The sequence below is a fragment of the Pinus tabuliformis genome, chromosome 1_1, assembly GCF_031772625.1.
Source record: "Pinus tabuliformis cultivar Carrire ecotype Pingquan chromosome 1_1, CPIR1, whole genome shotgun sequence".
Lineage (NCBI taxonomy): Eukaryota > Viridiplantae > Streptophyta > Pinopsida > Pinales > Pinaceae > Pinus > Pinus tabuliformis.
The window spans coordinates 785,028,261-785,054,337 of NC_142297.1; the positions used below are offsets into that span (position 1 = coordinate 785,028,261).

A 26,077-nucleotide genomic window follows, 5' to 3' on the forward strand; every position below is an offset into this window, starting at 1 on the left:
TGCTCGCTCATTCAGCCAGGTGCCCAGAAGTTGGTTATGCCTTTTCAAGTATTAATTGCTATAAAACACTCATCAACAATGCTGAAATCTTAGGCCTAATATACAAAGAAATGCACCAACAGTCTGGCAAGGCAGGATCTATGAATCCTCTGGTTGACTTATGCATTTGAATTGAGACAAGTCTGATGGATGGCAATGAAGTGGTGGTATCTGAACTGCTAAGGAGCCAGAAGGATGTTTTGAGTTACAAACATTCGTGCTTCAATGTGTCTCTGTTCTTTTATGGCAATCAAACACTGTGGAAAGGACCATTGCACATTTGTGATGATGTGAAGTGGCTTCATTGGCGTAGTGCTTTTACTTGGTGAAATTCTAGGACTCGCAAGTGCTCAAGGCAGCACTTGTCCCCAAGTAGGAGCCAGAGGTTACACATTTTCGGTTGAGTATTTTTGAGGACACCCTTCAGGGCATGATCATGTGCAACATCTAACCTAATACAATGGAAGACATGTAGTTGATCTAAGTGCTCAAGGGAGCACTTGTCCCCAAGTAGGAGCCAGATGTTACACATTTTCAGTTGAGTATCTTTGACACCCTTCAGGGCATGATCATGTGCAACATCTAACCTAAGACAATGGAAGGCATGTAGTTGATCTAATAAAAAAGAATTTTGCACGAGGTAAAGGGGGCAGAGTTGGAATGTCTGATCATTTTTTATGAAAAGGCTCAAGCAGACCTATAATACGTTTCATTATTTAGGAAGGGTCCTATGGAAGAGTTTACTATGCAATATTAAGTGATGGTCCACCTGCAGAAATTAACAAAATGGACATCAACAGCCAGTGAGAGGCAAATCCAAATTTTTAGCTCAGGTTTCAATGATCTCAATGCACGACCATATAGTTGAGTTGGTGAGCTCAGTCAATACTCTGGAAGTAACAGTTCTTGCAAGCCTAAAAGAAAATATGACGAGGCAATGAGGAAAAAGGATGTGAAGGTCATTGTTGTCACTGATAATGTAAGCTAATTCTTAGGTGGTTTTGGCATCAACATTCTCCAAAAAAACAACAAACTGGGACCAATTTCGGTGTTAGCAATACAAGGAGAGAAGACAATCATAAACATCCTCAAACCGCTGTTGTCCAAATCTGTAAACAGCAGGGTACTACCATAAAAAGAGCTTCTGAGTCATCTGCTAGAGCTGAGCGACATGAGAGATAAGGTATGAACAATCAACAAGTGCCAAAAAAAATTCCAAAGTGACAGAATTCACAATTCACAGGGACATTCTTGGCCAGTCTAAATCAAGATCCTTAGGAGTTTCATCAACCAAAGCCTGGTTCAGCATCTTACATTGCAGCTAAGGAAGTCTATGATGAGGAAAGAAGGATGGCTACCCTCTATTTGGCTCATCCAAACACTATGATATACTCTTCTTGGTCCTATGGATTTGAAGACATGAGTATGCAAGTATTTCCATGATAGGTGGAATATTGCAGTCTAGTGGAGTAAATTAGCAGCAGATTCTCTTGCTTCAAAATTTCAAAAGTGCAGGGATCAAAACAGTTATGCCAATGACATTGCTAAGCAGCAAGCATTACAGAGGGCGCAGATCACCACTTAACTGTTTCAGGAGTTTGGAAACTAATGTGCTCAGCCTTGAATGCATTAAATTATATATCTATATATGTATTTGTTAACAGCCTTTCGAAATAGGTTGACCTGAACTACCTACAAACCTGAATTGGACCTGACTTTTCAAGTGCCATTTATTTGGTAGATTTGACTAAGCCCAACCCCTGTTTGATTTTCGATAAATGGTTCATCAAATTCACAAAGACGATGTCCTATCTATGAGGTCCCATGCTACTATTATGAGTCTAATGTGTTCACATCGTAGGGTATTTTGCAGCCCTTGTTTTGTGAACACTCATGCTCCCTAATTTTCATTGTTGTAAACTTGGCATAAATGCTTTTAAATTGTATTGTTGTGGATTATTTAATTGTTGAAGAGGGATTTTTACTCCTCCATAAGGGGATTTTAGCTTGGAAAATTAATATTTTATTGTAAGAAAAGTTGAGCAGTTCTTCTATAAATAGAGGTGCACTTCCTCACATTTTGATATGGTGGAATTTTTGGAGGGAAAATCTTTTGGGAGGTTTGAAATTTCTGTAATTTCTCTCTTAAAATTTGGCTATGGATGGATAAGTCGAGTTACTTTTCTTGGTTGAAATTGTGATGTGATGTGATCTCTTCTCATATGCTTGTGGTGGATCTTGGATGATGCATGGTGAAGTAAACCCGATGGAGAATACATGTAAAGTTGTATAATGTTAAAAGATCTTGATAGTGATAGAAGGATGTAGTGTCACCACTTAATCTTTATTATTGAAGGGTACACCACTACAATAGAAAGGAGGTTGCAAAAAGTGCTCCAATTTCCAAAAGACTCCTAATATTTAAAAAGTAAGAAAGAGGGAGTGAAAGGTTGTCGCATGGGGTCACTTGCAAAAATGAAAACACTACAAGGAAAAGGTGAAGGAACTAGGAAAGGAAAAAAAGGAGAGAAACGTGGGCAAGAGATATCCCACAAAGATAAAGAAAAGGGGGATCTTCCCTAAGGAAAAGTAAATCCAACCCATAGATAGTACATTTTACCCCTGAGAAACCACCAAAACAATTAATTAGCTTAGGCTCTATACAAGGCCATAATAGGGTAACAAAAAATGTAACAGAGAATTCAATAACCAAACTAATTCTCACATCTCAAAGGAGATGGATTACTTTGAAAGCTAGCTTGAGCCAAAGAAGGTCCAAGGCTAACCTTGGAAAGATGCAAAGAGAGGCCAAAAAAAAAAGAGTTCAATATCTTGGTTGTTTGGGATTATACTCGTTTAAGTGGATCTCACTTCATGCTTCACATTGTTTTGCATATTCTATTGCAAAATAAAAGGAAATGATCCATTTATCTAAGTCTTTTCTTAGCACATTTTTTTGTGGAAGGTGTTAAGTGATCTTGCAAAGGATCATTCCAATTATCCATATCCCCATTTCTAGATGAAGGCCATGTTTTAGGAAGACTTTCTTAAATCATTAGGAAATTATTAGACACCATCTAGATTGCAAATCTAACATATAAGGAATTTTGTGATAATAACATCCATTTATGTAATGTATTTGTACTATGTCATTCTTTTTTTATCTCTCTGCCACCACAATCTTTTACTCTAGTGAATGTCCATTTCTAGTCATGACATTTACTTTTAATATAATCTTACTGTCATTGTATATATGGCAATTTGAGGTCATGTCATTTAAAAATTGACTAGAATTACTAAACTAAAACCAATAGCTTAAGTTGATAACATTTTAGTAACTATGATGTTAAACTAGCATTTCAGCATGGTTATATTATTTATGAAGATGAAACTTGTCAACAAAAAATATCATTATTAAATTTGATCAATGCACCACTTGAAGTTTTGACTAGTTAAATTTAAATTAACTTCAGTGACCATAAATTTTATTAATTATATCTTATACAAGCCTTAGTAACATCTTGAGAATAACATATGTATGCCTCTTGATAATCTAATTTCACAAGCCTAAAGTAAAACTTCAATTCAATTATAACTTAAAAGTTATGGAATACATCAATACATTATCTTTTAATTATTTATAAATTCTAATGCTAATTATTCTAACAGTTAAAAGTAAAAAAAAATTATATATATTTTAAAATTTAAAATTTATTGAATTGAGTCTTCTGTGATCCATATCAGATTTTTGAGAAATGTTTTCTGCAATAATCACATCACAATTCATTTGTTGACGCGTTTCGAACCAGCAAGTGTGGTTCATCTTCAGGACAAGGTGAAGACTCAGATAGTGTGGTTCTTCTTCAGGACAAGGTGAAGACTCGGATCATGGTAACCAGTTAAATGGAAAAACAACTATATTTGACCTAAAAAAAACGGCTACATTGCACTGGGCTTCAACTGCAAAAGACAAGACCAGAAGTGAAAGACATAAGTTTATTTATTTACTAATTTATTTTTTTTTAACTATTTTTATATAAAACCAGATTTGTTATAAATTCTATGTTTAAAAAAATTAAAAAATCTATTAGTTAAACATTATATATATTTATAAATATATATAAATTTATATATTTAAATGAATATAGAGGGTTACAATGAGAATCTTATAACTATATTTATATTTAAAAAAATTATTAATTATGTTTATATTTAAAAAATTTATTTATTATAAAAATGAAGTTAAAAAATATATTAAAATATATATATAAAAAAGTTAGTTAGAATTTATTATTATTCTATTTAACCAAAAAACCTATGCTTAATTAAGAATATTAATTAAATAAAAATTAACTTAAAAATATATATTAATGTGTTTAAATAAAGAAATTTAAATTCAATACACAGTTATTAATGGAAATTTTTCATTCTTTTTCCATTAATAAAATATATATAAATTTATCCTAATATTAATATAGGAATAGTACTTGAATTGAAAATAAATCATGATAATATTACCATAAACCAATGTGATTATTGCCAAAAACATTTCTTAGAAATTTTAAATTTAATTCAATTCATTAAAAATAAATTTAAAAGCTAAATAAATGAAAATATTATTTTAACATTAAATATCTTATTTATATTTCAAACTTTATAAAAAAATGATTAAAAAAAACATCCACTTTAATATTTAGTTGAAAAAACCTATACCAAGATAAACAAAACTCCAAACTATAATCTATAGACCCGCTAACACTTGACGCTCGTTCGGCGAAAACCCAGGACGGGCACAACAAACCAAGGTGGAGGGTAGGGAGATAATCAGAAAGAAAGAAACACTGGATGTTGAAGATGAAGACTGATCCACTCTATACAGTGATTAATCGGGTGGGAAGCCAGTCATTTATACGGTACCCTGGATAAAACAATGTTATACCCTACAATAAATTCATTCATTCATTTCTGGAAAAGGGGGCTTTAATGTGTTCATTTAAGGGACTTTATCATGTGGAATGAAAGGGGCAGGTAGGCAAGAGAGAGGGGGAGCGCAGCATTATTCTCTTGCCTATCTGGGTGGGTATATCGCCAGAGTCTGTTAGTCAAAGATCAAGATGAGTTTTGTGGTCTCACTGATCTAGTGTCGAAAGTATCTTCCGCCTCATCCTGTTGCTCAGTGACACTAGGTTGACTTCGCGTCTGCCCTACCCTACCCTTCATCTCGAGGGAGCCAACCCCCAAGTTAAACACTAAATCTCCGGCCAACTTCTCCCTCAAACTACCCTGTTAGAGCAAAGACCCAATTCCAAAAGTATTGACCTTTTACGAATGTTGAATGACTGGCAAAGAATTCGACTTGAAAGGACCTAGATAGGGCCTTTCAAAAGACGAGTTTCTGAAGGCGGAGAGTTGTTAGGTTGATTGTTACAGTTGCGCTACCAACATGGAGTGCTTTCTAGATTTGCCCCCTTATCAATTAAAGGGCTAAGCTCGATCATGCGCTTGTCCTATAAGTCATGCATGAAGAGTTTCGTTTTGGAAAACGATCTCTCAGAACCACAAAGAGAATACAGCAGCGGAAAGCCTTGTGTAGTCAGTCCGGTGACCTATGGGTTCTCCTCATGTCCAAGCAAGCCAAATATTATAAAATATCATATATAAGACTGAGTGATCGTCTACGGACTAGTTTCGGAGTGGGCTGCATCCTGAAAAGGAGCTCCTGAAAGTATTCCCGGGCACTTGATTCTTTTTCCTCTGGGAAGATTGCAGATATATAGTTTGTCTTATATTACCGTTTTAAACCCTTTATTAAAATCTAACCAATTATAAATTTAACTAAAATTTTATTAAATGTCTTTTTACTCACGCTGATTTAATTATTAATCATAATTCTAAACTTAAAAATAATTATTAATTTTATGTGTTTTATTTTTTTAATGGCATTACAAAAGATTTAAAATGGCATTACAATTTTTTATCACAATTTTATTAAAAAATAATTGGTATTAGGTATATAATAATAAGAAAGTATAGATTTTTGAATAAAATTGTGTGGAGGATTTTAATTTTGTTCTAGAAAAAATATTTCCATGAACGAACTAAAATAGCTAATTGAGTTGATCACAAAGCCTAATGGTTAAGAGCATGTGTTTCCTCCTAAGAGATCACAGTTTCAAAACATAAAAATAGAATATGTATACCTTTTAGACATATTACACTGGAATTTAATTAATTTATGTAACTTTATCTAGATATAAAACATATAAATAAAAAGGAAAATGAACGAAAAATAAAATTCTCATTACAAGGATATTAAAATCCTCCACACAAGTTCCAAAAATTTCTCTCAATATTAATAATAATTAATATTAGATATATTTAATTGTATTATCATTAATATTTAATATTAGTAACTAAAATTTTCCTAACTCATTACAATTGTATTAATAGTGATAATATTTTATTATTTGATCATCAAAACAACAATGGCTATTGACGGATTAATAAGGTGTTATTTTGATTTTTTTTTTAAGTAAAATTTTAAGGTGTTATTTTGATTTTTTTAAGTAAAATTTGGCGATTCAATTTTCTGCAAGATTATAGTGTTTTGTTATTTGATTATATTTTAAATATATAGATAAATCTAAGGCTTTGAAAAAATTTGGAACATTTAATTGTGTAGACTCCACAACTTAAAACTATCTTCTTTCAATTTATAATTAAATTTCCAAACAAATCAATCTTAAAAAATTACGCCAAAAGTAAACTTTAAACTTCAACTTATAATATGTTTTATAATAAATCTAATGTTATAAATCTCTAACTTCCAATTCAACCATAATTTTAAAATTATACAATACTTAAATGTATTATTTATGTGATTATTTATAAATCTAAGGTTAATTATTTTATAAATTTAACATATAAAATATAAATATATATATATATAATTTAATTATTATCATTTTAAATTAAAAAACAAAAACGATTTAAAAAAAAAAAAATTATATTTTTTAATATTTATATTTTATTTATATTTTAACAATTTTTCCCAATTTAATATTTATATAAATATCTACATACTAAAAACTATAAAATATGATTTATTTATAAGAGTAATAATTACAAATTATCTTTAAATTATATTTTAAAATTTAATTTAATTTAAAATTTAATTTAATTTAATTATATAAAAAAAATTATAATTAAAAAATATTAATTTTAAATTTAAATTTAAAAAAATGGCCAATAAAATAATTTTATAAATTTTATAAAAGCATTACAAATTCTATTTTTAATATTATTATTTTATTTATGTTTAATATATTAATTAAAATTTATATTTAAAAAATTAAAACACTTATTCAGCATTTTAATTTGCAGATACCAAATACAAGATATGATCCATATCTATAACAAAAATAATTACAAATTATTTTTAGATTTGATTTTAAGATCAAAATAATTTTAAGACAAAATCTAATTAAATTAGATAAAAAAACAAGTATGATTAAAAAATAATTAATGTCATTTTATTATATCAACAGTTTTATATATTTTAATGAATATATTTAATTTCTTTATAATTATCATTTTAGTATTAACAACTCAACTTTTCGTAACCCGTCGACCACCAAACCAGCAACGAGGAACGAACTGTTAGAGAACCAAAAACTGAAGCCACATAAAAACGGATATCGCCGCCATAACATGAATGGCCTGACAATGATACGGCTGACAGCTCCATTACCTGCTCATTAATGTCTATGGGCATGCACTATCTACACAAATACGGAGAAAGATCGAGACACCATTCATTCCTCATTTTGGCAAAAACATAATAAGAAAAGAGAACCGTACTAATATTTGTTGTTTCACCTAACTATTTGAAAAAGCACATCAAATGGATTTTACTGACCTAACCGTACGGCTCAAACCTCCATTCCCTACTCATTTATATGTATTACGGGTAACCTACACAGCTCCCTCTGCCAACATTCTCAACCACAAACTAACTGTTTCAGAAACCGAAGCACATCAAATCGATATCGCTGCCATAACATGAATGGTCTGACCATTACCTACTCATTTATGTCTATGGGTACACTACTCATGCATGGAGTAGCTACCCATTCTCTCTCACACCATGATACGTCTCGCACATACTCATTAATATGTCTATGGGTATGGAGTAGCTACCCATTCTCACTCACACCTCCATTAACTACACATCAATATGTCCGCCAATATTCTCATTCGAGTTATTCGGATAAAGATCGAGAGAGACATCAGCCTAGTTTTGGCAAAACATTTAAAACAGAGAGCATCATTCTATTCTCACACTAAATTTCCAGCTATATGCATAAAGATCGAGAGAATATTCTTCTTTTTTGCCAAACATTTAAAAAAGAAAATGACAAGGGATATTTCTGCCTACCTGGCAAAACATGTAAGAAGAAAATGACAAGGTGTATTTCCGCCTACCTGGCATAACATCTAAAAAGAAAATGACAAGGTATGGGGTCGGCCTATTTCTGCCTACCTGGCAAAACATGTAAGAAGAAAATGACAAGGTGTATTTCCGCCTACCTGGCATAACATCTAAAAAGAAAATGACAAGGTATGGGGTCGGCCTACCTTGCATCGAGGCGAAGGTTGATGTTGACGCAGTACCGGCGACTACGACCTCTGCAATTACCCACATACACATCAAATAATTGAGGAAAGATTGATCCTCCTCCATCTTCTATTCTTCTCCCGCCTGGAACCACAGTGATGTAAACAGCACTCAAACCCAAACCAACCGAACCCTGAAATAGAAAAAGGGTTTTAGTACAATAATAGCATAGAGCACAGCAAAGCCTATAACAGAGCTCAGGCTAATTGTAGAGGAACGCAAACTCACTCAGCTAAGGCTAATTTCAATGTTTCAAAAACGAAAAGATTAGGTCAAAAATCCGCTGGCCAAAATTGCCGATAAGCATACAGAAAGATCTTCACCAAATAAAATTAAGAGCACGGACCAGTACAGGAAGATCTTCACCAAATAAAATTAACAGCACGGCCCAATACAGAGAGATCTTTACCTCCATGACGATCTCTATCTCCATTCAAATGTCAAAGAATCGCTACGCCGAAGTTCTTTCCCACACCCTGCATTTCCTTGAAATAGAAATGATAAAAACTGTTAAACCTCTCGTAGAAACAGCTTCGGACCGTATGCATACTAACGTTCCCTTTCTATAGATAATATCCTATTTTGTGGATATTAGTAAATAAGGATAGCATACCTGCTACTCCATTCCAGTGATTACAACCGCATAAGAATCTGAAATCACCGATCCATCTCCAGCTGTCCACATTAAGCCCTAAAACCGGCAGCAAAATAAAATCGGCTGTTCACCTTCCTCAGGAAAATAAAATAGGCTGAACAAACGGTGCAGACACACACATACAAAAATGGAAAACTAAAAACAGATCAATCAGATACTAAAAGTGAAATAGAGAAAGACGCTCAATATATAAAATGGACTGTAAAAAACAGCATGCATGGCCACGCAATGGACCTAATAAAGAACAACAAAAAGCCAAGCAAATACCAATACAGAAAAAGCTGAGATGAAACCGATGCAATGGACCAAACAGAGCAGAAAAGGAAGCCAAGCCAATGCGAATACAGAAGAAGTTGTGAAGAAACTGATACGATGTTCGGAGTCCAAAACTGTGTTTATAAGCTCCACTTCAAACGGTCACAAGCCTGCTCCAAATTCCAAATAGTTATCACGTTCATCTTTATCTGCTTTTTATCTTTTTTTTCCCAAAAATCCACCGCCATTGCTTTTGTTGATGCCAAGGTTTCTAGAAACAAATTGGCGGTATACAAACTCTGAGGAATCCAAGCGGTTTTGAATTATTTCTTTAATGGTTCAAACAATATTAGGGCCTATTTTGTAAGATTCTAAAATTGTGTTAATGAAGTGTGTATCATGGAAATGGACTTTCAAGTTCCAAAACTGGAATGAATGTAATCCATATCTCAGTATTACATTTTTTTTCCAATAAATTATTTATATGACTGTGAACAAAAACTTCCATATTTATATTACATCTATATTTGTACACATTTTTACTATTATCTATTGCGAATCCAGTGTCCACATAGTTTAACGTATGTATCATAAGCAAGTTTATTCTTCCGAGTTATATAAATATGCATTAATTAAACATTTCAATAATAGCAAAGGAAATTCAAAATATTGCGATATTAAATCAATTCAAAATACCGTGATATTAGTACATTTTCGTATGTTCTAATTTCCTTGTACTTATTAGCGGCCATGTTTTTCCTACCTGTAATTAGAGAATATGGAAGACTTTATTTTGACGTACCCACATTATTAAATTTTATATGACATTTATTTTTAATATTAAAATAATATAAAATTATTAATTTTTTTAATGGTAATTTGATTTAATATTAATGTAAATTTTTTATTATTGTGTTTATTATATCTTGATTATTATTTTTTATTTTTTATTTCTATTTTTAAAATGTATATATAAACTATATAAATATTATATTTTGGTTTTGGTTTGGTTATAAAATGTATGTTTTTATTTAATAAATTTAGGATTTTTATTTTTATTTTTAATTTTAATTTTACCATTAAAAGTATATATAAATTATGTAAATATTATATTTTGGTTTTGGTTTTATTATAAAATGTATTTTTTTATTTAATAAATTTAGTTTTTTAGTTGATATTGGTGGATTTTTATTATAAAATATTCAAAATAAATAAATAAATATATATATATATATATATGGGACTTTACAACAATGCAATAAAATATAGTTCTTGAAATATGCTAAGTCTTATTCATGATAATAAGTATAATGTTTACAAAGTGAGCCTAGTATCTTAAATACTTTGAAGAACATAACCAAAATGAAACTCACTAAAAAGAAGAGCTTCATATTGAGTGATTTGCCTCTCCTTCCAAGCCTTTGTTCACAATAGGATGCCTGACTAGATTGTTCACTATAACTTGTTGAGCTTGTTTTGGGAAAGGCATTTCAATTGATTTTGCCAAGTGTCATGACTTAATATTGAGAGGTGATTTCTAATGTGATTGATGTGGCTTGGGATGTCATTCTATCTACTTCAACGTTGTTGCTTCTCAAAACATGAAAAGAACTTAGTTGAGAAGAACATTGCTTCTCAAAACATGAAAAGGACTTAGTTGAGAAAAACAGGAAGAAAGGTGCCTAGCCTAGCGTAATGCTAAAGCAAACTTGACCTGAAAATTAATTGGTTCTCTTGATCAAATGCCTAATGATTATTAATGTATCCATGTTCACTGTCAAGTTTTGTATGTCATGAATTTCCATAGATTTCTACCAAGTTTTTGAATGAAAACCCTACACTCCAACAATATATGGATACAGAGTTTCCTCCACATTATAAATAACCCCCCTCCTCCCCACCTCCCTTGCACTTATTTCCCTTGGATTATGTCTCGAAGCTCCCTCAAAGAAAAGAAGATAAGCAATCTAGTGAGCTCTCCACGCTGAGAATTCTTCTTGATTCATGTGAAACTACCAAATTCACCTCATGGAGATTGATCTCCCTTTGAATCTAGGAGAATGAGTGTGAAGATTAAACTATGCCAGCCAAGTATCTTTATTAAGTTCTAACAATTATGTAGAGGAGAGATGGAAGCCTTTAGAGGTAGTGCATTCTGCTAATAGTGCAAAAACTCTATTTGCTATGAATTTAGGCTTGGAAGTCTACTTTTGTTGGGGGATTACCCAATTTCTTGCCAACTAGACTTTCTAATAGATATATTTTAGGATAGTAATCCACAACTACCTCAACAATTGTTTGTTGTTAAGGATCCCTTGCTACTTAAATCCTCATTTGCTAAATAAATACATCTAAGAATTTGAACCACAAAATTGATGCTTAATCACTTTCAATGCATGTTACTAGACTTGAAATGTGAACAAACCACCCAAAAATAAATGGGAAATATTTTTTGCATTGTCTAAAGCACATTTGAAAGCACCATGTACCCCTATATTTGTGAAAAATGTTGATTCTAGTGATACCATTTGGATGCCCAATCTTACTCCATTAGGGGGAACTAGGAGAAAAAACGACTTTTTCCAACTATGTATTATAGCCCTTATTTATTGAAAAATTTAATGTTCCTAACCACATTAATAATTAGAGGAGTGCCTTCTTGAAGTATACCCTTTAATATGTGTTTCTAACTACTTAACTAGGGGGATTTTAGGTGGAATAAAGCCAAAATTCTAACCATTCTGCCAGCCATCAAAAGGCCATGATGAAATGTCATAAAAGGACTTTTCTCTTTGAAAATATAACCAGGACTTTCAAAGAATGGAGCACAAGAGCTTGGATTAGTGGTTGGTTTCCCCTAAAATTATTACTCCAAAGATCCTTGATTCATAATCCACCTTGTGACATGGGTGCTTTGACAATAGACCGACTGACTAGATGAAACCTCTTCTAGTTATTTCCCCCTACCCTTGTTGTTAGAATTTTTGTATCTCTTGGGCTATCTATTATTTTAAACCTACAAGGGCCAAGAGTGTTGAATATTGAAAATTTGGTAGAGTTAATAGAACAAATTTTATGGGAATTAGATGTCGTGGAGGGTTTAACCATTACACCCCACAGGACAAATTTAGTCTTGATTTTGTTTACAATATGTTCCTACAAGTTACAAGAGGAAAAATGGAAACAAACAGGCATATTATATATTTTAAAGAATACCAACCACCTTATAAGGAAATTTAAAAAGTTTGGAAAAACAACTAATATATTTTGGCTCACATTCGAGTGTAAATCTAGATTTTTTTATTATTTTTTTTGTGATTGATCAAACCTTCAAATTTTTTAAGTGAACAAATCCAAGATATTATTGAACCTTCTTACAATAGTAGTAGAATCCCCTCCTAAATGAAGGGTTTCATCAACAAACTAGGGATGGTTAATGTTTATAACCACTCTTATGATTTGTATACCTATAATATTTCAATTGTTGTGTCTAGCTTCTAATAATCAATTAAGTGGTTTTGCCATAATAATTTAAAACAAGGGGGATAGAGAGAAACCTTGCCTTAGCCCCATGCTTTCTTTAAAGAAACCTAAGGGATGCCTATTGACAAGTGGAGGTATCCAATGGTTACCGATATAAGAAGAAACCTAGTGCATAAAATCAACATGAAAATCAAACCTATGAAGAACATCAAAGAGGAAGGAGTGTTTCACCCAATCAAAAGAGTTTGCCATATCAAATTTTTAATAACAATATCTTTGTTTCCTTTAGTCATGCGCAAGTGGATCACTTCCTGGACCTAAAACATATTATCAACATTTTATCTCTTTTCTTTTTCTTTTTTTCTTTTTTTTCTTCTTCTGTATACCCCCCTTGGTTCTAGGAGATGATTTTTGGAAGTATATGATTAAGTATATTTGCTATAATTTTGGACATAATTTTGTATGAGACACTACACAATGAGGTAGGTATGAATCTTGAGAAAGAGGAGGGGTTGTCTTTTTTTTAAATAAGAGAAAGGAAGGAATATTTTATGTCTCTCCTATTCGAAAATATTTTTTCACATATTGAATCGCCAAAATAAGATCAAACTTGAAATGTTCCAACATTCCATATAGAAATGAATTGTGAATACATCTAGACCAAGAGCCTTGTTAAGGGAAAGATCCCAAATAGCCTTTGAAATTTCCTCGTTAAACACCTTCTATAAAATAATATTATTTTCCTCAAGAGAGATAATAGAAGTAATGTGTTCTAGAATAGCCACTGTAATTTTAGGCTTAAGAAAATCCTTTTCTACATAAAGATCACCAAAGTGATTGACGGAAACCTTTTTTATTTTGTCAAAGGAATACGAATTTTCCCAATAAGGGAGATATGTCTCTTTAACATTATTTTTCTATCTAGACTTAATTTGTTTATGAAAATAAGGTGTGTTCTTATCCCTTGGCTCAAGTCATAAGCTTCTTGGTTTGATCTCAATTTCATTTTTGTTAGCTGAAGGGATTTTTCATATTGTTGAAGGTATCCTTCTCTTCTGATAATAACTCTTGAATAACCTTCTCTTATTCTATTTTGATTTGAATTAATTATAATTTCTATTAGTTTTATTTCACTTCTATATCAAGAGGGGAGAAAGAAGCTTTGGTCCATTCCATTAAGCACCTTCTTGGTGGATTTTATTTTTTCTCCCAAATATAGTAAGGCAAATCAATAATCCATTTGCTCCATGAAGCTATTATTATATCAAAATGAATCTTGTTTTGAAGCCATAAAGGTTTAAATTGAAAAGGAATAGGAACATAATCAAGGATTTCCTTGAGATGAAGTAGAATAGACACGTGATCAAAGGGTGCATAAGGGGAAATTTTAGACGATGTTGAATAATCACTCTTTAGAAAGCAGGTAAACCAAGATTCTATTTAATCTTGCTTTTGTGTGTATAGGCTCTTGTCACTTGTTGGAACAAGTGTATCTTCCACTATTTGACTTGATAAAGATCCCATAAATATATCAAATCTTGTATTTGATCCCTAAGAGGGTCTCTAACAATGCTTCACCTGCTTTTGTCTTTGTGATTAAGGGTGGTGTTGAAATCACCAACCACAATTCTATGAAACTAGGATCTAACCCTCTCAACACTAATAAAATGTCTCAAAAATCCACATTTTTAGAGTATGAAGTTGGCATGTAAACATTAACTAAATTAAAAACTTCACTTGTGAGGAAATGCTTAAAACTAGTGTGTAACCGGTACAAGAAGTGTTAATTGTAAACTGATTAACAAGAAGAACTATTCCACACTATCCATAATAGTCTAAAGGCCCTTTGGTGTTTACCACCCATCCTTCACTATTTTTTCAAAGGTTTTTGCTCTTATTTAAGGATTTAGTAGCCTCTAGTTTTATATTTTGGAGTAGGATAAATGTTAGTTTTTCCTCCTAAACCAAGCCCATTATTTATTCAATTTATTTTCATGCTACACAATCCCCTACAATTCTACAAGACTACGATCATCATTTACCTATGTTTTTTTTTAATTTCCACCAACAAGTGGATTCAACACACTTTGGTTCCTTATAGCTCCTTTTCCAGTTAGATTCATAATAGTATGTTGTTGACTAAGCTTTATCTCTTTTTTCACCATTTCTTCTCTTTTTTTCCTTATATGGTTTTCTACCAACCCTCTTACAATATTTTTCCTTCTATTGCTTACTCTTCCATATCATCATCAAACCATTCCTCTTCTTCATGATGGGAGCTTTGATCACTAGGGAAATGTTTATTGTAATATGGTCTTTATTTTGAGAAGGAAAGCATTGTTCCTCATGATAAAAAAAATAAAAATAAAAATAAAAAAATAATATATATTTATCTCTAGGGTTGGTGATTGAATATCATCAAATTATTCCCCCGTAATTTGATTGAATGTGGAAAAGCTAGAATTAACCAAAGGGACTTCAAATATTTCCAAGGGAATATTTTCACCATGGGAAAGTAGTTCATACTTGTTTTTATTAAGACCACCTATTGTTCCTTTCAACCCATTGAGGAGGTTCCTTTAGTTCTATCCACCTAATCTTTGTATGCCACTTTAAATGATTTCCTAGAGACTCTTTCTGTGTCAAAGGGTTGAGTAGCTATTGTAGATTGCAAAGCTTGCTTAGATTGTGAAACATTACTTGTTTTCTTATTGTTAACTCTCTTATTTTTTACATGTTTCCATTGTTCCTCCTTTCTTGGTTCCCTTGCTTTGTTACTGCATTCTTTAGACAATTTTTAGTGAACTTCTAATATTCATGGCATTACTTACACTCAAAAGCAGTTTCTCATATTCGATAGGTTGGATATGCATATAGTCATCCAATGTTAGTTGTAATGCTTCTAGTAGTCTATTTTATAGATTCACTTCAATTCAAATATGCACATAGGCCATTATTCCATCTATTGGCTCAACTTTGTCAATATAAGTTCTAAGAGTACTCACGATACTCCTCAATACCTCATCATTCTAACATTGAAGACGAAGATGAGGCAATCTTACCCATACTAGGACAATAGAGCGAACACCATTTTCATGGTTGAAATCAAATGTCCATATGTTTAGGTAAACCCCTTTAGTGCCATAAAAATATGTCTTAATTGGAAATATTAAATCTCTATCTTCTTTAGTTTCAAAGGAGAAAGCATGAAACCCTTTGTTACAAAAATAATGAGAAAGAACATGATCCATGAGTTTTAAAGACATACATTGAGCATTTACCAGAGGGACCAAGGCCTCCAAGATTGCTTCCAATCTTCCAGTAAAATGAGAGGGGGTTCTTCTTACTAGTTTGCTTAGGTGCTTAGGGAGGAGACAAGTTACTTAAACATATCAATCCTCAAGAGACGAGGGAAAGGACATAAACCCCCCATAAGCCCAAAGTCATATCCATAGGGTTTCAAAGAGCCTTAAGTGTGCATATTTATTAAGGATATGAGGGTGGACTTCGATCCATTGATGTGTTCATGGATCATGAGCTCTCTACGTGAAACCACACATTCAATCACTACCTCAAGATAACCCTATGGCTTTAACAAAAAATGTCCAATAGTAAAAAGTTCATAGCTTTTCACCATTAAAACCAATTCCTTTAACTATCCTAATAAAATTTTCAATTTTCAATTATTTAATATAAAATTACTAGTTTTATTCCAAATAATTATATATAAAATTTAAAAATAACAAAACTTATGAATAATAAATACATACACTTTTATTATCACGAATAACAAATCTATACTTTTGTCTTTGAGGTGAAAATAAATGTATATTATTTATTTAATTTAAAATAAAATAAAAATAGGTTAATTAACAAACAAAATTAAATAATCAAATTGAACTAGTTAATAATGCAAATATAAGTTAAATTAGCATCCTATTCATGTGTAATGTTCAATTGATTTTGTTAAAAAAATGTGTTCATATATATAACCAATTGTACATCTTTTGTAGTGTTTAAGATTTTATCAAAATTTATTTTTTGTAGTGTAAAAGATATATGTGAATAAGTGTTATGGGGCAGGGTAGTGTCATTTAAGTTAGAAATTTTACTTTGAGAAAAATTGCATAAAAATATAATTTATAGTGGTTAATGGTAAATTAATAGTGGTCAATAAGAAAATAGAATCTTATAGTATTGATTTAGCTAAAACTAATAAATTGAGATGTGAAGTGGATAAATTAATTGCTTGTCCGGTACAAGAATATGAATAAATTTTGGTGGGCAATAATCACTAGGAAGTATAAGTATGAAGTATTGAACAATAAATAAAGGTGGGAGTAAGTAAATTTATTTACATCATATTTACATCTTATTCCTATCCATTTGTTATGCAAAGACTTGCTTAAATATATTAAGCATGAGTTTTTTTTTCAGAAGTACTTGAGCATGAGTTATTTTCAAAGAATTTATTTTTGGATAGCTTTTCTACAAAACTTAAGAATAAAAAATCACTACACAAGTATATAAATATCATACATGAATACAATAACCATATCTATAAATTGTAGTGATATCTATACATTATAATATAAATTAAGTGAAACAAGTATCCACCTGGTATTATATTGTGTGAAAGCTCAAATAAAACCTTCAAATTATAATTTAATCAAATAATTTAATTAAATAATTTATTTTTTAAAATTAAGTGTTATAAATTATAATATTAAATTAATAACAATCGAGGGCCTGGAGTATGCCCTAAAACTGCTTCTGCTTGGCTAAGAGCTCGTCTTCCTCGGACGTAAGGAAACAGGTTAATGGCCCAAGACCCAGAGGCATCTGGCAGGAGTGAAAGCCTGCGCCCTTACGGACCACAGCGGGTTATTTCAGGTGGCGTGGTTTTCCTTGATAACAGTGATGTGTCAACTCGCGGATAGCAGCCAGAGATGGCTATCCTCACTGTTGGTTTGACAAACTGAGAAAAAAAAAAAAATAATAATAATAATAATAACAATCGACTAACTAATTAATTATTAAAATCTTACCATTTAAAATGGCCAAACATGTTATAAATTAATTTAAATATTTAAATTAAATATTTAAATTAACACTATCTAAGTTGTGACTTTATTTTAGCTTTTACTAATAGTAAAAAATAATATGCATTCCGTTTCGTTTATAATTGGTAAGCGAATCGAACAGAGTACATTGCAAAATAGATCATTTTATTGTGAATTATTTGAGCTTTTAATGATAACAAAAAGTACTATGAGTACATTGCAAGATAGATAATTTTATTGTGAATTTAATTGAGCTTTTAATGATAGTAAAAAGTACTATGTATCTTGTTTGGGTTATAATAATCAATAAGGTGGTTTATATAATATATAAAGTTATTTAATAATATTTTTTATTATTATATTTATATTATTAATGAATATTAAATTAATCTACGAGGTTTTGGATTGACAATGAATGGATGCATTGTTAAGGCACTCCCTGCGATATGTCATTGGTTTAAATCCCCCGTGGGTGCTTACCTACCAAAAAAAAGAATATTAAACCATTTATAATGTTGTAGTCTAATCATATTTTTTTTGTCTTGAAAATTATGGAATTTCTTGTAATATTTTGATAAATTTTGGTAGGGATTTTTATAAATCTAAATTATCACTGTCAAATTTCAAAATTTTGAGTGCCCCAGACGTTTTTGATGGTGTCAAATCCATTTTCACTATCAAAAACATGATTTAAACATTGATTCTGCAAGATTTGTTGAATATTTTTTGCACGGATTATGGCCAAAGGTTGTCGTCTGGACAATTCATCGGCGTTAACTTGTCCAATCTTATTGCCATGGCTTAATTAGTGATATTTTTTTCCTTTTTCTTTTCTCTTTAATTTTTTTCAAATTAAGTTGTGGAGTCTACATAAATTTAAATGCTCCAAAATTTTTCAAAAACCTAGATTTGTCTATATACTTAAAAATTAAATAGAGAAACATCATAATGTTACCCAAAATTGAATCATCAAATTTTAATGAAAAAAAAAAACAAAATAACACCTTATTAAATTGTATACTTTGATTTCCATTATTTCAAACAATTAAATAAACATTGTTGTTTTGATAATCAAATAGCAAAATATTATTACTATTAGCACAATCCTAATGAGTTAGGAAAACTTTGGTTATTAATACTAAATACTAGTGGTAATACAATTAAATATATCTAATATTATTTTTTATTAAAAATTGAAGATTTCATTTTTCATTCATTTTACTTCTTATTTATAAGTTTTTATATCCATGTTAAATTTCATAAATTAATCAAATTTGTCTCTCTCTTTAATTAATTCTAGTTTACTCTCCTGCATCCCCTAATTCTCTCCTTGATTTTTTTATTAAACTATTTATAATTTCTTTTCTTTTTTTACTCATCTTTTTGTTATTTAATTATTTATATATATTTTTAATCTTGGCTGTCTTCTCTTAACTATCACTTTATCAATTTAATATTATTTCTTAATGACTAATTGGCAAACCTCTCACATTTAATGCTTCAAAGCACTTGTTTGTCATTATTCATTTCTCTAATCTTTAACTATGGTTGGTGTCCAACCAAAAAGTTTTTTCAAATTCTTTCAATATAAATAATTGTGAAATTTGCACTCTCATTATTATTAAATATATCTAACATCAATTATTTTTTAATAACAATGGAAAGAGTTTCTAGATAGAATGAAATAAATATTTACTCATTATCAATTATTTTTTAATTATAATATTTTTTCATATATATTTAAATTTCAACCTTTCATATGTTTAAGTTATTTAGTTGAAACTTATTTTGAAGTTAATTTGATTTTTGTTCAATTTAATGTGGTTTTATTAAACATGTTGACAAATAAAAGACATAAGATTTTAGTCTAATATAATAAAGACATTCTATGTTCTTTATTTAATTTTGACAAATAAAAAACATAAAATTCTAGTCTAATATAGTAAAGATATTCTAATGTCCCTTATTTAATATATTTATTTTTCAATAATAATAATAAATATAAAATAAATATTTATAACTATAATTAATAATATAGATCCATTTAACTCTGGATCTAACAAATCTTTTTTTTAAAGAGGAAAAACAAATTTTCCCACTTGATAAATATGAATAATGAACATAAATCTTAACAAAAGAGGAAAAATAGATTTTCCCACTTGATAAATATGAATAATGAACATAATTTTAAACTAGTAAAATTTTATTTAAATTTATAATTATTCGATTTTAAGATTTACTTTAAAGATATTTGTAATTTTCTCATATCAATACCTAACCGAGACTATATAGTGGGTTTGCTTGGATACTTTTATTGGAAATGAGGAGGAGACCGGCCTAGCCCATAGGTCATGTTCCGGACGTACTGTAAAAGGCTATCCACCTCTCTATTCTCTTTGTGGTTTTGCTAGATCATTTGTCCAAAACAAAATTATAGTTACGGGAGAGCCTTCTATTATTGTGCACGAACAAATACTATTTATAGTACTGGTCCCACACATCCATCCAAAAATATTCATAAATCATAAAAAATATGCACATAAATAGTTTATATTAAGTTATATAATTTAGTCCAAAATGGGCCCACATATTGATTGGGCCAACAAGTGTCAAATACCAAACCTTTACATCACAAGTTGACAAGACATAATGTCCCAAGTACCTCCAACACTGAATTACCGAATAAGTCAAAATGCACTACCAAATATTCCATTGAATTCTATTCAGGAGTACACCTATCCCATCAAACAATCACCTACAGATTTCCACTCGAGCAACACATCTCATTACTTAGTAATACCTGCACAAGAATAGGTGAAATGTGTGTCAGCCATATGTACATGTGTGTTTAACCATTCAAGCTATTGAAGACAATAAATGACAACATTCAATTCAGGAATTAGTTTAGAGGATGCAATAAATGACACCAACCCTTTAAATTCAAGTATTAAACACACTAACCTTTTCAATGCAGGAATTAAAAACAAGAAAACCCAAGGATCAACCATCAAATATTATCAGCCATTTGATCATGTACAAATCAATCTAGGCCACACATTTGAATTTGGGAGATGGCAATCCATGCCAATCTTCCCTACAAATTAAATTATATATGAAAAAACTATAAAACATAAACTCTTACTCATTTTCATTTCAAACATTCATTCTACTCATGAGTTATTGGAGACATACAATCAAAGTGTTCAGACATTGTTACATTCATTCTATTCAGAAGTTGTTAGAAACATACAAACGAAGTGTGTGCACACCGTTACATTCATTTTATTCATCAGCTGCTCGAGACGTACAAATAGAGTGGGTGCAGATCGTTACATTCATCCTATTCTTTAGTTGCTAGAGAAATACATGTATGTTTTTGTTGAATAATGTTACCATTTTTGTTGAATAATGAATAATGTTATTTTTGTTGAGAAACAAGGGTAAATTAAAGCCATTACAGCCAATATCACTTGTTAAATAGATCACAAGATCAAGAAGAATTTCTATATGAATAGCATACCCACTGATTTAGAAACCAATTTCAATGCCCCCTGCAATTCAATATCAGACTACTATAATAGCAAAGAATATCCTTTCAAAGAGAAAATTTTGATGTCAAGTAGATTCATTGTTTGGTTAGAGAAGTATTTCTAAATGAATAATAGACCCACTGGTTTAGAAATTCTCTTTTAATTATCAGAATATCGAATTATTACAATATCAAATTAAAGTGAGATAACTACAAGATCGCAGGAGCAGAACTACAAGGAATTAGAGGACTAGCTATTCCAATTAGAGAAGAGCTGAAATTGGATAAGTTGGATATTTTGGACCTGAAAACTGACAGATCACACTTCTGTTCAATTGATTTATGGACCATGTTGAGCTTCTGCATATAAGGGGAAAACATTGAAGGCATATAGTGCACCATTAGGTGTGGAAAATCCAAACTGTAATAGTTGTAAGAACATGCTATATTATCTCCATTAAGGTATTTTTTTAATTTCCTACATAAAATTAAAGTGAAGGTTCCAGAGTGCTATCATGCAAATCTGCATCAGTGGATATGCTTAAAAATTATAGGCCATCTAGCCCTACCATGACTACGCCTCTCTGTTTGGACTGGTAATTTTCCAGTCTCAAGGGGGTCCCATAGATGTTGGATGCTGCCAAAAAACCCATAAATTTGTAAAGAATCAAAGTTGATTGGCACACAAAAAACTCAGTGTGAGCTGTTTCCCCTAAGCAGTGAACATCAAAGATAGTTTTTTACCTATATTAATGATTGTTGAGATCATATGCCTCCAACATTATAATAATGAGTGAAGAATGACAAAATTGAAAAGATATGTGCCCGAGGTGAATTTGAAATCAAAATAAGTATCAAGCAAACCAAACATTGCAACACATATAACAACTATTGAGCCAATAGATTCTAAGAACCGGAGATAAGGCATAATAGAACTAAACCAAATATTACTTGAGGTCGAATTACACCACAGTGGGAGCAACATTGAAGGCATATAGTGCACTATTAGGTGTGAAAAACCCAAACTGTAATAGCTGTGAGAACACATTATATTATCTCTGTTAAGGTCTGTCAAAGTCCTGCATAAACTTAAAGTGAAGGTTTTAGAGTGCTATCATGCAAATATGCATCAGTGGACCTGCCTAATAATTATAGGCCATCTAGTGTTACCACGACTACGCCTCTTTGTTTGGACTAGTAATTTTCTAGTCTCAAGGGGGTCCCCTAGGAGTTGTATGCTGCCAACAAACCCATAAATATGTAAAGAATCAAAGTTGATTGGCACACAAAAAACTCAGTGTGATCTGTTGCCCCTAAGCAGTCAATAGTAAGGATAATTTCTTACCTATATTAATGCTCATTGAGATTAGATGCCTCCAACAATATAACAATGAGTGAAGAATGACAAAATTGAAAAGATATGTGCCTGAGGTGAATCTGAAATCAAAATAAGTATCAAGCAAACCAAACATCGCAACACATCTAAGAACTATTGAGCCAATAGATTCTAAGAACTAGAGATAAAGCATAATAGAACCAAACCAAATATTATTTGAGGTTGAATTACACCGCAGTGGGGGGCAACATTGAAGGCATATAGAGCACCATTAGGTGTGGAAAACCCAAACTGTAATAGTTTTGATAGTTTAGTTATAATAATTAGGATAGAGTAGGAACAAGAACAAGAAGGAAAGAAACCTCTTACTTGTATTTGACTTAGGTTTTGACTTGCAAGAACTAAAAGAACTGGAACTAGGAATTTGAAATGGAATAACTACACAGGGGAGAGACACCAGTAAACGAATGCCTCCACCTTAGACTTCTAGAATTTGAAAGGGAATAACTACATAAAGAGACTACAACTAAGAACCCTTACATAAAAACATGCTAGCCCTTACTAGCAATAAAATGAATGGCAAGAACAAAATGAGTGCGAAAAACAATGATTTTAGGATACAAAAAGTTTGTTGGGTTGAAGAAACTGTGTTATTTGTTACAAAAAAGAAAAAGGAATATCTCTTCCTAATAACTCATCTTTTTACCAACTAGGAATAAAATGAATGCCAAGAACAAAGTGAATGACAAGAACAATGATTTGAGGACATAGAAAGATAGTTGGATTGAAGAAACTGTGTTATGTCAAATCTATTACAAAAAGAAAAAGCAATATCTCTTCCCGAAAACCCATATTTTTACCAACTAGGAATAAAATGAATGCCAACAATCATTCGAGGGGACAGAAAAATTGAAGAAATTGTGTTATGTCAAACCTGTTACAAAATTAAAAAGGAATAGCTCTTCCTGATAACTCATAAAAACCATCTAAGAATCAAATAAAGAAGTTTAAACCCTTCCAATAATGATTTTCAGATCCGAGATGTATTCAGTTACAATATATAGATAAAGCACTGATTGTTGTTGCTCATTGATTGCAAAGGCCAGTGAATTTCCTTGTTTTCTAATACAATTTTTTAAAATCAGAATTTGGTGGTAACTTTGCAGGTTGTTGCAGCCATGCCAAGATTTTGTATTGTAGATCATACAAGGAACAGGAGGAGGCAAGGGCCGAGGGCGGCCCAACTGCAATCGAGTTCATCAAATGAGGATAGGGGGGTGATGTGAATACTCCCAATGCGCCCAGTAATTTCGTTGAAAAGGAAATTGTGTTGGCAGATCATGCTATCCCACCATCAACCACAGAGTTGCCTTCAACCACAGTGCAAGGTGCAAGTTCAACAAAGAAAAGCAATTCCATTAGAGGTTGGACAAATAAAGTCATGCTAGTTGTAATTGATGACATCAAGTGTAAGGGACATTCAATCTGTGCCTTTGCAAAAAAACATGGTATCGTTGCCTCTAACATACATTATTGGATAAATGGGTTGACTAATAAGAAGCGTAGAGGGCCTATTACAATTATGACTGAAGAGGAGGAAGTCGAGGTGGTTGAGTGGTGTAAGGAGATGGCCCAGTTGGGACATGGGTTAGAGATTATACAACTTAAATCCACAGTAGCTCAAATCTGTCAGGGGAGGCCAAACCCCTTCAAAGATGGGTTTCCTGGTAAATCATGGTGGAGTGGATATAAAAAAAGGCATCCAGACCTTGTGCTACGTACATTTGAGGGCCTTGATAGAGACAGGGCTTTAAATCTACGCCCTACAATTGTGTCCAGGTTCTATAACACTCTTTCTGCTTCATATGAGCAACACTCATATGCCCCAGACCATATATGGAAATGTGATGAAACAAACTTACAGGTGGGAAGGAATTCTGGTATGTGGGTAATTGTCAAAAGAGGGAGCAAAAATGTGCCTAAGATTTTGCCTAAGAGCAGGGAATGGATCACTATTCTTTCTTGTGTCAATGCAGTTGGTTCTTCAATCCGAGGATTTTATCTATTCAAAGGTAAAACAAAACTAAAACACTATATACAAAACTATGAACCAGGTGCATGCATGGCAGCACATCCCCATGCATGGATGACAAAGGAACTATTCATGAATTGGATTTGTCACTTTACTGCATTTGTAACAGGTGGTGTCTCGCCTGAAAAAAACACTTACTTATTTTAGATGGCCATGGAAGCCACATGGTTGTGCAGACAATTGAGGAGGCCAACAATTTTGGCATTGACCTATTAACATTGCCAGCTCATACCACTCACAGATTGCAACCCCTTGATGCCAACGTGTTTGTGTTAAAATTGGAATCTAGGGCCAAACTCCATGTGGGTCATCTTATTTATGGAAGATGATATTTTTCTTGGATTCCTCTCATCGAGAGGTGTAGAATTGATCTAAATATCATTCGATTCCGGCAAGTATTCATGGAGATATGAATTTATTTGTGTTATGGGACAATTCGTCAAGGTCGGCCAACAACCAAATTGCCATCACTTGTGCTAAACGTTTTAGTATAAATAGAGGTGCCTTGAAGGTCATTTGGACACACACTTCTTGTGATCTCTTCCTCTCCACTTGTCTTGGGTTTTGGTGGGAGGAGATATCCTAAGAAGACAATGATGCCCTAAAACGCAGTCATGTAGATGATGCCCTAAAACGTGGTCATGAAGATGCCCTAAATGCAGGTCTATAAGAGACCTACAATGTCGATCTATGAGGCCCTAAATGAACTATCACAATGTGCCTTAGCAGCAGACTTATGACAAGATCTATGGTGCATAAAGAGCTTTGTTTTGGCCACAGAAGAGAGAAGCCCAGTGAAGGTGAAGGAAGGCATACTTTATGCCTCCTTCTAGATTGTTTGGAAGCCTAGTTACTACAGGCAGGAGGCTGAGGTCACGATGGGAAAGTATGGGCAGAAATAAAAGAAACCTCACAAGTGAATAGGTCAAGTTTCTTTGGGTAATTACA

At 31.8% G+C, this 26,077-nt stretch overlaps 1 protein-coding gene across 1 annotated transcript in view; it reads right to left on the reverse strand.

The window, feature by feature from the left end:
* The window catches only part of LOC149216341 (uncharacterized), a 50,658-nt gene extending 40,864 nt beyond the window's left edge, over positions 1 to 9,794 (reverse strand). Inside the window, exons 1-4 of the mRNA XM_089391181.1 lie at positions 9,639 to 9,794; positions 9,330 to 9,407; positions 9,126 to 9,201; positions 8,677 to 8,849 (exon numbers count right to left, since the gene is read on the reverse strand). Coding sequence (XP_089247307.1) covers positions 8,677 to 8,849; positions 9,126 to 9,149 — 197 coding nt within the window. The 5' untranslated portion in view covers positions 9,150 to 9,201; positions 9,330 to 9,407; positions 9,639 to 9,794. The remainder of the gene's footprint in view (positions 1 to 8,676; positions 8,850 to 9,125; positions 9,202 to 9,329; positions 9,408 to 9,638) is intronic.
* Between the last annotated feature and the right edge of the window lie 16,283 nt (positions 9,795 to 26,077).